General features: G+C 43.6%; 1 protein-coding gene across 1 annotated transcript in view; it reads right to left on the reverse strand.

Moving 5' to 3' along the window:
- The window catches only part of bltp1 (bridge-like lipid transfer protein family member 1), a 77,417-nt gene that overhangs the window by 38,633 nt on the left and 25,013 nt on the right, over window positions 1-13,771 (reverse strand). The window contains exons 26-45 of the mRNA XM_085343478.1: window positions 13,247-13,497; window positions 12,768-13,011; window positions 12,110-12,601; window positions 10,747-11,020; window positions 10,508-10,645; window positions 10,275-10,345; window positions 9,819-9,992; window positions 9,339-9,459; window positions 9,033-9,182; window positions 8,441-8,568; window positions 7,776-7,978; window positions 7,384-7,590; window positions 7,048-7,259; window positions 4,330-4,481; window positions 3,815-3,965; window positions 3,480-3,632; window positions 3,073-3,313; window positions 2,696-2,844; window positions 1,822-2,053; window positions 1,198-1,347 (exon numbers count right to left, since the gene is read on the reverse strand). Coding sequence (XP_085199604.1) covers window positions 1,198-1,347; window positions 1,822-2,053; window positions 2,696-2,844; window positions 3,073-3,313; window positions 3,480-3,632; window positions 3,815-3,965; window positions 4,330-4,481; window positions 7,048-7,259; window positions 7,384-7,590; window positions 7,776-7,978; window positions 8,441-8,568; window positions 9,033-9,182; window positions 9,339-9,459; window positions 9,819-9,992; window positions 10,275-10,345; window positions 10,508-10,645; window positions 10,747-11,020; window positions 12,110-12,601; window positions 12,768-13,011; window positions 13,247-13,497 — 3,893 coding nt within the window. The remainder of the gene's footprint in view (window positions 1-1,197; window positions 1,348-1,821; window positions 2,054-2,695; window positions 2,845-3,072; window positions 3,314-3,479; window positions 3,633-3,814; window positions 3,966-4,329; window positions 4,482-7,047; window positions 7,260-7,383; window positions 7,591-7,775; window positions 7,979-8,440; window positions 8,569-9,032; window positions 9,183-9,338; window positions 9,460-9,818; window positions 9,993-10,274; window positions 10,346-10,507; window positions 10,646-10,746; window positions 11,021-12,109; window positions 12,602-12,767; window positions 13,012-13,246; window positions 13,498-13,771) is intronic.

The raw sequence follows: 13,771 nt of genomic DNA on the forward strand, positions 1-13,771 counted from the left end.
CTGTTATACGGGTTCATCTTGGCACACCTGGATTACAGCCCCTTATCTACCCGAACAGAGGCATCGTTACATCCTTCCTCAGTAAAAATCTTTACTCCGGCTCCTACTACATCCATCAGAGGACGCTTTTTAGTCGCATCACTGACATTTCAGTCCTACATGTGTTCTGCACTTTGAGACAATGATGAATTCACACTGACCAAGTGGATGTTGCATGCCCAGGCAGCATTTTAATCTAAACCACACAGAGCATTTCCAGTAGTGAGAACACTTGACTTGGATATCTGTTGTGTACTACATGTAAGAAATGGCAACAGGGGCCTGGGCCCCGCCTTGTTTTTCTGATACGATCCAGAGTGAGAACCGTTTGAGAGGCTTATAAGAACAAGACTAAACACAAGAAGAGACTAGCATGATGAATTTAAATTAATCACTCTAATTGGTGGGAATTCACAACTTTGGAGAGGCAAGAGACAGTAAAGCCTGATGGAGTTTTTAAGAGAACAACGACTCGTACATATAAGATCATGGAGGCCATGTCTTCCACCCTCATCCAAATATAGGTCACATCTGGCTTAAAAAAACTAAAAGACAAAACAAAACAAACAAAAAAACAAACAGCCAGAAATTCAGAGCTGAGGCTTCAGAAACTGTGTAGAGCCTTTTCTCATTTCATTTTAGTCTCCAATAGCATGCCATACTTTTGTAAAACAAACTGGTTTCTGTCTTTTTTTTTTTTACGAATTTTGCAGACTTTTGTGCTAATTTTGCAAATCGTGCAAACCAAAAAGGGGATGCAATTTCCAATTTTCTTTCATTGCAATAAATCAAAAATATCTCTCTAGTATATATGAAGGTGGTCTGGATGGCTAACAAACTAATGGGGGGAAATCACAAACTAGCTGCTAGTCAGCTAATTAGTTCAACAACACCATCAGCACAGCACTCAGTGACTACTTAGCCCTGACCTCCTTCTGGACTGTTATCTGGCAGCGGTTGGTACTGGTAGCAGGGGTTGACAGAAGAACCCAGTGAGGCTACTGAAACAACATTACAGAAAACTTTGAACTGTTACCGCAAGAGTGAATATGTTAATAATTGTTTTATCTATTCCAATATCATCATAACAAAAATGCATAAAATAGAGCATTATATAGCAAAACAAAATCATCCTCTATTAAGCTCATTGTGTCTCACCTGTCTGTAGACTGTTGTGCTGGGAGCGGTTGACCGGAGACTCCTGGACTCCAGCCCCCGTCTTGTTGCTCACAGCGTTGGACATCCAGTTGTAAAAGCTGACAGAGGAGGGCTCCGACAGCAGCGGGTGCTCAGTCAGCATGTCTGTCCCTAAACAAGGAGAGATTGAGAGTATATTGCATCACGGAACAGACTACAAAAACCTCGACATTACACTTGGATTGACTGCTGTTCATGCATAATTCATCTTTTACAGTCAGCACGTGGATAATGCGTATAAGGAGGTGTTTCCACAATGTTCCCACTTTAACACATTAAAAACATATTCTAATCTATTTTTTAAAGCTTTTATTTCTCATCTTTGTCCTTCTTGGGTTTAAGTGAAAATCTCTCTCTCTCTACATATTTGTTCACAGTGAGCTGGTGGCGGATTTAAGAGCACGCCGCAGTTTATTCATTACTGACATTGCTGAACAGCAGAGGTCACTGTTGGAACAGAAATGCAACTAGATTGTTTGAAGCTGTGATGAAAATCAAGTTCAAGCTAATGATCGACTTTTACCAGAACCTTCCCCATACTGCAGTTAGCAGCGGTACAACAAAATAGCAGTCGAGTGCGAGCACCTGTGCGAGTGAGCGAGCTGCTCTTGGTTGCGGTGGCGGCAGACGGCTCGTTCCTCTGGGGCGTGCCCTCCAGCAGATTGTGCAGACTCCGAAAGCTGCCCGTCAGGTTGCTCAGAAGGCTCTCCTTCCTGGGGCTGTCCTTGGCTGGCAGGCCTGCGCGGCTCACATGGGCGGGTGAGTCAGCTGCTGTGTCACCGCTGGTGTAGCTCAGCGACTGGTAGGGATGCGAACCCTGGGTATGACAAATGTACAGATTGCTGAGAGGAGTTTGTGTTCACACTATATAATTTTTTCCTCAAGCTGCCAGAGCCCGTTCTAGTTCAGCGACAGGTGGGATAAACTTCGTCTGGCAACATTATGAACATGGCTGAACCTAAAGCTGAGGTAATACTTTTTAGAAAAAAGAGCCGAGTTGTCTAAAAAAGAAAAAAAAATACTGTATAAACACATCACACTTTAATTTAGGAGAGAGGAAAATGTCACCTCGTCACTCAGTGTTAAGCTCTAATCCCTCCTGGCTTTCCAAAAGCAGAATCACCTTCATACCACAGTCAAGACAGCACAATCAGTCTGCAGTGGAGAGCTACTACCTTTGCAAAGTGTTTATGTAAACCAGACTATCATTATGCAACCTTGGGTTTTGAAATGTCAGAAAAAATAAAACCAAAAAACAATGACTCTCTTCAGAGAGTCATTGAATCTCTCACGACAACCTAAAATTCCTCATTTCATCCAACCGACAATCCAAACGTGTGAAATCCACAATCTCTGAAGATTTTTTTCATTACAAGAAAGTACGTCCATCAGTTGTGCATCGTCCATCTTTACAGCCTGCTTTGTATACGAATGCATGACATAAAACCGAAACTCATACCTTTATTCTGAGCACAGACTCGTTGTGTGTATGCGACTTGGAAAGTTTCCTCATGATCTCCACTCCGCTCACAGGACCAGAGTTGGCTTCCTTCGGTGGGGGGCGGCTGCATGCTACCTCCAGCAACATCGTGTGTTCACTCACTGTGGCTTAAAAATAACAACACAAAATAAAACTCTGAAAAAAAAAATCCTTTAAAGAGGTTGAACAGTCTGTCACTCAACCCCAGAGCTCCTTTCAGCAAACTAGTGGTATCAGTCTATAACACATCTTTGCAAACACTGACAAAGTAAAGGTCAAGAGTTTCACAGCCCATCTGTGGCAACAGATGGGTGCCTCACAATATTATTAGCACTGTGAAAGCTGTAGTTTCCCACCTGCATCGAATTCAAATTCAGCTCCATCTGCGCTGGTGTCACTCTGCAGAGCAGCTCCATTGTCCAGTCCCAAAATTGTGTCACCCTGGTTCTGCTGAGGCTCCTTGGGTTTGGTAAGCTGGTTGGGCCTCATCAGACCAATAGCCTTGAAACCCTGAGTTACCACGATGAATTTCATCCACTGCCTGGCCAATGCTACCAAACCTTTCTTTAGAGTGACCAGGGCTGGAACCCCATCATTCTGGGGTAAAAGGAGAGGAGAGATCAGCGCCACTGTTTCACACTCACAACAGATTCATTTAAATAATGCAGAGAAGACAAGAGAAAAGAGACGTTTGAGGCTACACTACACATGATCATGTTATGATCCTGCAGCAGTGCAACAGAAGAGAAGGGCTCGTACTAACCATAGTAGCTTCCTCTATGACGGAGTAGTCAGCTTGTTGCAGGTAGCGGTGCAGGATGTTACAAAGCATGCAGGAGGGGTTCTCGTGGAGGTAGCGGGCTCGTTTGGTCACGCGGTTGTACTTGCTCCTGATCGGGATGTGGATGCTCTTTTTCTGTTGGGGATTGAGAAATAAATAAATAAATAAATAAATAAATAAAAGCATCTGTTGCTGGGAATTATAACTGTTTTAAATGTTTTTTCCATTATATTAAGCTCACTTAAGAAAATGTTTTGAAATAGCAATTCAACCAGGAGACCCTACACTCCTGATGTATACACATATGTGCTCCTAACCTCCAGAGCCTCGGTCATGATGCAGCCCATGACTGCACAAACACGTAGCGTGCCCTCCATGTCCAGTTTCCGAAGTGACGATTTGAGCTGGTCAATGGGAACCAACCAGGCGCCAATGGCAGGTGTGGCTGTGCTGAGAAGATTCAACTGCCTATAAACACACACAGACACAACAGTCACCTTAATAACCACTGCTCATTACAACCAAAAATATAATCAGACTTCTGCAAAGTTTATAGGTTAAAAGGCACTGCATTTAAATTAATATGCCTGCAACTGCAAGTGGTTAAGAATTGCTTTGTTTCTTTATTTTCTAGTGCAGATGCCAAGCACAGTAGGCTAAATAATGAGGAAATTCACAACTCAACTTAAAACTAAAAGAGAATGACTAATCAGTTTATCGTGCTTCAGACAGACGATGATGAAAAGTGGCTGACGTAAAGAAAAGAGCTGGTGTGATTTTAATACAGCTTTTCTGTACAGTGTATAGTCATACAGGCATCACAGAGCCCTACCTGGAGATGGCCTGTGAGGCGGACCGCACATTGGTGGGAGCAGCAAAACTGAACCAGATCTCTCTAATGGTCAGTTTCATGCTGCTGGAGTCAGGCGGTGGGGGCATGAGAGGAAGGTCTTTCTTCAGGTCGTCTGATTCGACCCCTTCGTCCTGCAGAGCAGAAGTGAAGAGGATTTAACAGGAGGTAATGGATTTATGGCTCTCCTCCATGTAGAGCTCCATTTCCTATCACAGATCATTTTTCAGATTCAATAAAATGTATGCAAGGTTGTTGTATCTTTTTTTCTCGTGGGTGAGAAATAAGTTTGACTTTTTTTTTTTGCACATATCTGAACATTAATTTTATTGTTTTAACTTTCATGTGAGCAAAACAAATCTGAATCAGACTGTTGTCCATTAAAGACAGCAGAGCTTTTGCACTTTTTTATGACACTGTTAGCTTGTTGCCTAGTTGTTCAGGATAAATTCTATAGTGATGATACATATCCTGCGAGGAATATGGAAATGAACACTTATCTGACTTTGATTCGGAGCATTAAAATGATTCTGACTGAAATCTATTTTCAGAAATAAAGCCCCTGTGAGGAACCTGCACAGTGCTCCACTCCCTCTTCATCAAGAGCGTGGGGGACAAACTGTAGATACATGTTTTTCACAGCATTTGTTTGTTTCTGCGAGTCTTCCATAAGAAACGGTGCAACAGGATCCTACTGTTTGCTTTTTTTGGTTTATTTTTTTGCCAGATCGGAGCTGATGGCACTGCAAAACAGTGTTTGATTCTGAAGCAAAGTCAGACTGATGCGTTTTTTGCCAGCTTCACTCGCTTTTCGGTCCTCGGGCTGTTTCATGCTTCTGCAGAAAAATTTAAGCATCACATCTGGAAACACCTGTCGGCTGTGAAAATTCTGCCTGCCTGCTCAAGCAAGATGAACATGTTGTGTCTTGCTGTTTCTCACACTTCTGCCTTTTCAGAATCAGAATCAGAATCAGAATACTTTATTCATCCCGAGGGAAATTAGGGGTTACAGCAGGCAGCACGCTAATGGCGCATGCGCACTCACAAAGGAACCTTCTGACCAACTTTACACAAACATCACATTGGGCAGACATGTCAGAAGGTAGGCTGATAGGAAAAAAACAACGAAAATACACTACATGAGGTAAGAGGAGGAGAAAAAAAAAAACCTCCACTCAGACTGAGCTCCTAGTGGGAGAACAGTTTGATAACAGAAAAAACACCTCAGCACAAAAGCACATGACTATCAATACACCATAGAAACACGAGACAAGCAACAGGGGCGGGTAAAGGGTAAGAGAGAGCCGGCGTAGACAGCGCATCCGGTCCTGCAGCATCTGTGCTGGTCCAGTTGACTGCTATCATCCCCAGTAGGGCACAAGCATCGAAGGCGTTGGAAAGGGAGGGGGATGAGTGAGTGCTTATCAGTGTAAGTGTGTGTGTGTGCGTGTCCATAGTTTAGCTGAGACAGTGTCCTTCGGCCTATCAGGCTAAGTAAACAGTCCTCCAGCCAATCCAGGTGTCCTTCATGGGGCGGGAAGAATAGTCATCACACAGTCGTTATCAGGGAGTTGTTTTGGTGGGCTCCAGCCTTGGGCCTGCAGCTGGGGCCGTGGTGTCCAAATGTTGAATATTGTTGATTTCTCCTTTGTGAGCAGCTCGAATTCTAGCACTCCGAGGCTGGTCTCTCGATCTCCCGTTGAAGAGCTGCGAGCCTCCCCATGATGGTATCAAACTTCTGTTCCGTGGTGTTGTCAGTCTTTTGATTCTGAGACCCCACAACTGCAGTGATCCGTTCCGCGATGTTTTCCAACTGTCGCTCAAGGGTGTCATTTTTAGCAGGCCTCTCTCTGATGTTTCCCCTCATACGCTCAATGGTGTTGTTTTGAGCCTTCACAGCAGCTGTAAGCGTCTCCAAGGTGTTGACCATATTACGTTCTTGTGAGAGGTCGCACCTCGTCCCGTCGCTTCGAATCCAGCGGGCAGCCATGTGGGGGTTTGAACAGCCGGTTCCGCTTTCTTATTTCTCCGATAAACCAGGGCTAAGCCAACGCCGATCAGCATGAACCCTGTTATCATGGTTCCGAATAGGTAGATATCTTCAGCGTCCTCGATCGACAGTCCCGCCAGGCACACGGTCCTCCAGTTCTGCCACCCGTCCATCGTGTAACCGGCAGGGAAAGTCCCTCCAGGGCACTCAGGCTCTCCCGAGCCCCGACTTCTCGTTGAGAAAAGGGTGTCAATAGCACTCAGAGACCAGTTGATCAAATCCATAATTCTCTTTTAGGTTTAGAGAACGACAGTGAGAGACTGTTCCAGGGAAAGTAAATTCACACAAGACAAGACAAGGACATAGAGGCGAAGCAGGGAAGATAAGGGTGAGGGGGAGAGGAGAAAGTGCGACCGCCTTCGCTGAGAGCTCAAGAAGATGAATATCTCACTTCTTCAGTAACCTCATCTTTTCAATGCAGCTGCCCTTCAACCCCCTTACAAATGCATTATTGTTACAGTTTATGATTTTGGTTAAACTTCCTGTTATGCTGTTTATTACCAGAACCACTTTGGTATCACTCTTTATTGTGCAGTGGCCTATATCTTACTGTCATGGCAATTAGTCGTTTCACCCTAACCAAAAAGCCATCAGAGTTATGCTTGTTTTTTTAGCCACTTCACAGGTTAGAAGACTTTCTGGTTTCTCACCTGGTCGTCTGAGTCTGAGTGCTCATTAACATCAGAGGCTGGACTGACAGCATCATGTGGGAGGTTGTCATCAGACATATCAGTACTATAACCGCTTCCTGTCTGAGAGCCGGTTGAACCGTTGGACTTTGACATTCCTGTCTTCCCTCCTGCGTCTGAGCGCCCCATCACACCGAACGCATTGTAAAGAATAGCTCCTGACTGACGGCCCCCTGCAAAACAAGTGTAACACATTTATAAATGGCTACAGAAAAGCCGTCATCTAAATCAGAATATTCAGATTTCCAGGAGCAAACTTAGTCAGGATATATGTTTAAGGAGCCTGCATTGACTTACCTTTGACTGTGAGATTCTCAATGCCACATTCAAACATGATCCAGCCCCATTTCTCCAGAGATGCGGCAGAACGGCCCAGATCGCCTGCTGTTGCCTGGGCATCAGTTTCATCCACCAGTGAAAACTCCTCCATTTCCTCCAGGCCAAAGAGAACTTTGGACTTCTCAAAAGGAATTGCTGTGATAGCACATGTGCCAATATCTACAGCTGAAGAAGAAGTAACACAACTATTAGAAAATGCTACAAACCTTATAAAAACAACATGTGCTAAAATCCAGCGAATCTTGATAGCGAAGGTCAAATAAGAGCAAATCTTTCCACATCGTTACACAGCGTTGTAACAAAGAGGTTGGAGTGATGTTCAAATAAGACTTCTGTTCTGCAAAGCCAACCTGTGGAGTCCAGGCCTCGGAGCTGGCTGTGGATTCGGTGGATATTAAGTCTTGCAGCAATCTCTTTGCCTTTCTCGATGCCAGCGTTGGAGCGCAAAGAGCCCGAAGACTGAGGCTGCATCTTAGTGGCTGAAGCGTACTTCTCAAACATGACAGAGGGTCGGCCATGCTCTGTGGTGTTGGGAGTCTCTTCTACAATTCCCCTGAAAGCACCAGCGGAAAATGTGCATGTTAAAAATCTTTATAATGTAAATTTAGTTGATTTCATACTCTGCACATCTCCTGTTTTTAATCAAACAAAAAAAATCTGAATTAGGTTGAATTCTTAAATCTTACTGACCTAGCACTCCTAAAAAAAAAAAAAATTATATATATATATATATATATATATATATATATATATATATATATATATATATATATATATATATATATATATATATATATATATATATATATATATATATATATATATATATTTTCATTCTTTTTTTTTTTTTTTTTTTAAAAAGCAATCCAACAACCAAACGTGATGGAGTGTGTCAAACCGAGCGTGTCAAACGAGGATATTTGCCCCGGGCATACACACTCCAAAAAGCTTAGTCACTGTAAGACTGTAAGCACACAAACACATACAATGTCATGACAAGAGCTGGAGGCATTACCTGTTCATCCTGAACTGGGTGGCAATCCTGTCAAAGCATAGTGCCACTAGAGACACATGTGTGACACTCTTACTGGAGCAAGATGGTGACCCTTCCTCTACAGAGGCCTGCAGGAGGCAAAGGTTCACCTGCACATAAAAGACAACAAGAGAAAGAAACACAAATCCAACTTGAAGTTAAATGCTGTGTGGGAAAAACATTGCTCTTCAAAATCAAACATTCAGAAATACTTGTGTCCAGAATAACAAGACAAAGTATGATAGTAGTCATTTAAGTAGTCATACACATTCCATTCAGAGGAATTGTAAAATGCTTGTATAATCTAATGGCGTCTGAAACTTCGGAAAGGGCCATGTTTCCAAATCTATAGCTCCACAGTAAAATGAAAATAATAAACAAGCAGCTAAATAACACTAAGCTGTTATTAAAATACTCCACATTAAAATCAGAAACTACTGCATATTCATTGTTTCAGTATAAAGGGATCTGCAGTAGTGCTCATGATTCTGTGCTTGCTCCCGACCCCTTGTGGCTAGAGCATATTTTTTAGGACAGCCACTGGCCTCTCATTATTCTGGGTCACAGGTCTCACCTTGGGGATGGACACGTTGGCTTGGAGGCCCTTGATTTTCACATTATCTGGTTTGACGGACAGGTCTGTCTGGCCATGGGAGATGTTTAGGGAACCAGGGGTCGTGCCCTCCGTCTTGGACAGCTTATGCTCCTGCTTGCCTGTTTGGCTCTGTGCGGATCCAGACCCAAAATAGAGGGACAAGAGTCAACAGGCAATAAACCCCGCTTCTACTCACTTTTAAGCTAAGGCAGAGATTTTATTAAATCTCTCAACATTTTAAATGTTAAGCTGTTGTTGCTCTGCGCTGTGACTTGCTGTACTTACAGACTCAGTGACGGTAGATTTGCTGATCTGATAGGCTTCATTGAGGACTTTCCCGTGCAGGTCATCCAGAATAGCTGCTGGGTGTCGGATGCTTGCAAAGTGGGCCATGGACTCGATGTACCTGAAACAAACCAAGTACACAGAGCTATTAGAAAACTTCTAGTTTTATAGAAAGAGTTGATACAAGTTTTATCTATCTGCAAAAAACTGTAAAGGCTCCAAACTGAGTTTCATTGTTTCATTGTGCAGAGGGATTAAACTGGCTTAAGGTCAAATCTTAGCCTCAGGCTAAAAATAACCGGAAACTAAGAAAGTGCAGTGTGAGAAAGAGTTTTTTGGCAGTCATGAGATTATCTTTATAATCTGGTTTTTCAGACCAGTATTAAAAACCCATTTCTAAAGGAGATGTGGCTAATGAGGCAGCCTGACAACAGAAATGTTCCAGGCCAGCTAACTCTGTCTGATAAGCGTCGTAACTACCTGTCCAGGGATTCAGCCACAAGAGGTGTGAGCACCACGTTGATGGCTCCTTTCACCTCCACAATGGCAGTGGTTCTGGTCTGAGCTAGGGGCTGCTCCAGAGACCAGTCATCTGTGGTTGTGTCCTCATCTGTGTTCTCCATGGCCCTCTTATCCAGGGGTGTATACGGGGTACTGTAGAGATATGAAGAAAGCTTAAAGCAAACATAGAAGAAGCTGCAACCTCAAAGGACTGCAACTTGTGTGTTGTAGAGTATAATTAGTAATGGTGGCTGACACATTACTGGCTGATAAAAAGAAAACAATGCCATGAAGCTGAGCGGCAATACAGTAACTTCATAATTAAAAGTTATTGGAAAAATCTATGATTTTAAAGCAAAAAAAAACAAAAAAAAAAAAAACAGCCCACACGTTCCTATGAGAATTTTTCAACTGATAATGATGAAGGTCAAATACCTGTTGTTCTCACCCATCAGCTGAACACCTCTGTCTAACAGCAAGCTGGCTGAGAGGCCGTGCTTTATTACCTGTAATGTATAAGAAACAGGCCCATTCTTAAACTGATGGTCTGAGTGAATAATGGACATAGAGGCACAATGCCAGCATTAACAGCATTACAGAGGAAATAATACATGTGGACTGAGTCAGTAATCTCACTACATGAAGACTAATACTATTAAGATAAAGACCTTAAAGCTTGGGATGGAGAGCTGGTCAAAAGAGCCAGAGCTCTCCTCGCTGGTAGGCGTGTCCAGATCAAGGGGGCGATGCAGCGAAGACTTTGAGGTTCTTTTATTGGTGGGTTGTTTGACAGACCAATTTGAGACCTAGCAGAGGTAAAGTTAAATATAGGGATAATAATCAAATCATAATGTCAGGCTATAGATGAACGAATTTTCCATCAGGGGTGTAATGCTAAAGAATTTACCTGGTAGTGGGCTAGGTAGTTCTGGTAACACGCCATGACGTGAGGCTGTCGAGTTACCGGGCCCGGTTCCGCCATCTTTTCTGCCTCCACTGAGCTTTCCTCCTCCATTGCCAGGGCTGAGACAAAGGAGGCCTGAGATGTGTGGCTGGGCAGGGGCTGAGGCGGCAGTGGAGGGAGTGTAGGAGGCATCGGCAGAGGACGTGGTTCAGTGATCAGCTCCCCATTGAGAACGTACGTGAGGGGACCCTCAACACTGTGGTAGATGGAGCTTCGGCTGTGGCAGGACAAAATATGAATAAAAAGGACTTAAATTAATTTGTCAAGTGATTAAAAAGATGTCAGTGTTTTGGTGCAAAACGGTCTTTCATTTCATCTAAAAGCAAAAATCCTTTGAAAGCTTAGTTGTGAACCAAAATGTTGAGAACGTCCGTGTGCAGTTTTATGCTCTTGAATTCAGCTTTATGCTTTCATAGTTTCCACGAGTGAAACTTTTCACGAGAGCGAATTGATTATTTATGTTTTCGTGGACGCTGTATCAATCAAAAAAAGCGTGCTGAAATCAATGCGAGGGCAATTTAAGGCAGCAGAGAAATGAGGAGGTAGTTTCAGAACGAGAGCGAAATCCAATTTGCGAAACATACCTGCAGTGAGTGGCTGCCGTGGATCAAACATCTCATTTGTTCAAATCCCCTCCATGACGTTCAGCCGTGCATGCATGATTGAATCGCAGTAATAAAATAAAGCTGCACCGTATTCAGCTTCAGGCCAAGTTGCTTTACACATTGATATTTGCAACTAGTTTGGTATTAAAGATAAAAATTGCATAACACGGTTCAAGTATTCTAACTCATAGTTGAATCGAGCCATTTTACAATCATTGTAAAGATTGAAGGTCTTCTAGTTACTTGTTTTTAAAAGGTCTCTGAATTTGCTTCCAACTCCAGCTACCTTCAAACTTCAAGTGAAACCACTCATTCTCTTGGTGTATTTCAACAGAGTTTGAATCTTAACATGTACAATATATATTAAAACAAATTCTTTACAACTGCTCATTATTATTATTTAAAAGGGGCAGCACTTTGAAAGAAATGCAGCAAGGTCAGAACTTTTCTAAACAGGTCATTAATTCATCTGCTCTTAGAGAGGAGAAATGAGAGACTCTTTGATGTTACTGTGAGCTGTCTTCAGTCTACCATCTCCTTAATCCCCATGCTTAACCTTGTACATGATCTGACCATGCTCTTGCTCTCAAATTTTCAAACTCTTTAACTTTGAGAACTTTTGCAAGCTTCCCTGGGGCTTAGCGACATTTGGAGAATATTGCACGCTCCATTTTCTAAAGTATGTCATCATCTCATCTGACCTGTAGTTCTCCATGTGATACGGTGGCTGCTGAGGCTGCTGCATCTGCTGCCTCCTCTTCTTTTTGCGTCCTGGGTAAGTCCCCGGTCCCTCGTCAGCGCTGCTGATTGGCTCAAAGTCCTCAGCAGCGGAGAAGTAGGCCTCGCTGTCGGCCACTGACATGCTGGAGTCGGCAGAGCGGTACTGATGGAAGGTGTTCGAGTCCGCTGATGGCGTGAAAGGAAAGGAGCCGTAGCTTCTACGCTGATGGGGGGAATCCAAGACGTTCTCATCGCTGCGGGAAACCTCGCTGCTGAACTGCACGCCTCCAGACAACACCGGTGGCGGCTTATCTGTGAAAACGGCCGCCGACAGGCTCTTGGTGCTGCCCAGCCGACCAGAGTGCACAGAGGACTGACGCTTGAGAGGAGAGCAGAGGGGTGAGCGCACTGAGGAGCGGTCCTGGGAGCTGTTGGGTGAGACTGGTGATACTTCTGGGACTTCCCCTAGGGTGCTGCAAAGAAACCGGGGAAAATGCAGCATTCAGGAGGCATGACAGGAAATATATAGAGGGAAAACTTCAACACTTTATATCTAATACATGAACATAACTAGAAGAGTTCAATATTTGGGGTTCAGAATTTTTGGACCACAGTAAATTGCATGAATGTGCTACTCACTCAGCAGGGCTTTTGCCATTCATGGGGAACACGCGTTCCTCTGTGCTTGGCGAGGGGGAATCTCTCTCTCCTGCCAGTAAGGGTAAGGCAGCACTGGAGGAGCTGTTTTCTTCAGAGGAAGAGGCCGAGCTGTGGGATCGTTGGGGCACCTGGAGACTCAGGTGTTGCTGACCATGTCTCTCAGGCAGCTCAGGAGGCAGACAAGGAGAGTGTGTGTCTGTTTTCAGTCCAACCGCCTTCCCTCCTAAATGAGAGGGATTAAAAAATGTATGTACATCAACATATTGCTTATCTAAAACACCCTCAGTCATCGAACCTTGGACAGAAAAGGAAACGCATTCTTCCTGCAGGGTCTTGTTTAGTCAGAGAGGTTCCATTTCGTTTGCTTATGAATTAAAAAGATTGCAATTATTCTTTGTTTTTTTCCTTAAAAGGAGAGTCACTCTTGTTGATAGTAGAAAATAAAGAATAAATCTTACCATCCACTTTGGGCGTTTCCTTTGTAATGATACACTCCCCAGGCTGTAGCAAAGATTGGCCGTAACACATGTCTGACTCGGTGCTGGATGAAGAGAATGCAGATGAGGAGGAGGGCATCAGATCTTCTAGCTTGAAGAAGTCCAGCCCCATGTTGGTACCTCCAAAGAACCTGCAGCCACCGAGGCAGCCACAGCGGTTCCTGTTTCGCTTGTTCCGAATGCTGGCATCCTCTGGCCACAGGAACCAGAGTCTGAGGAAAAGAGGAGTGAATAAAATAAGAGAAATTGAGTAAATAAGAAAAATAGTTTTGGGGCTCTCTTTCTTAGCTGAAAAAAAAAAAAAAAAAGGGGGTTTCTTTCCCTGCTGTACGCCTGATTTTATCCAGTCATTCATACTGGGACCTTGACAATAAAATGTACCTGTAACATTTACCTACAGTAATAATACACATGCTGGAATATAAGACTGAAAACAAAGCACTTCACTAGCACTGGTTCCTTAACAGATTCTTAATTATTCCATTC

Source organism: Diplotaxodon limnothrissa, linkage group LG19 (assembly GCF_057381915.1).
Source record: "Diplotaxodon limnothrissa isolate DT_005_m linkage group LG19, D_limnothrissa_male_GT1.1, whole genome shotgun sequence".
Lineage (NCBI taxonomy): Eukaryota > Metazoa > Chordata > Actinopteri > Cichliformes > Cichlidae > Diplotaxodon > Diplotaxodon limnothrissa.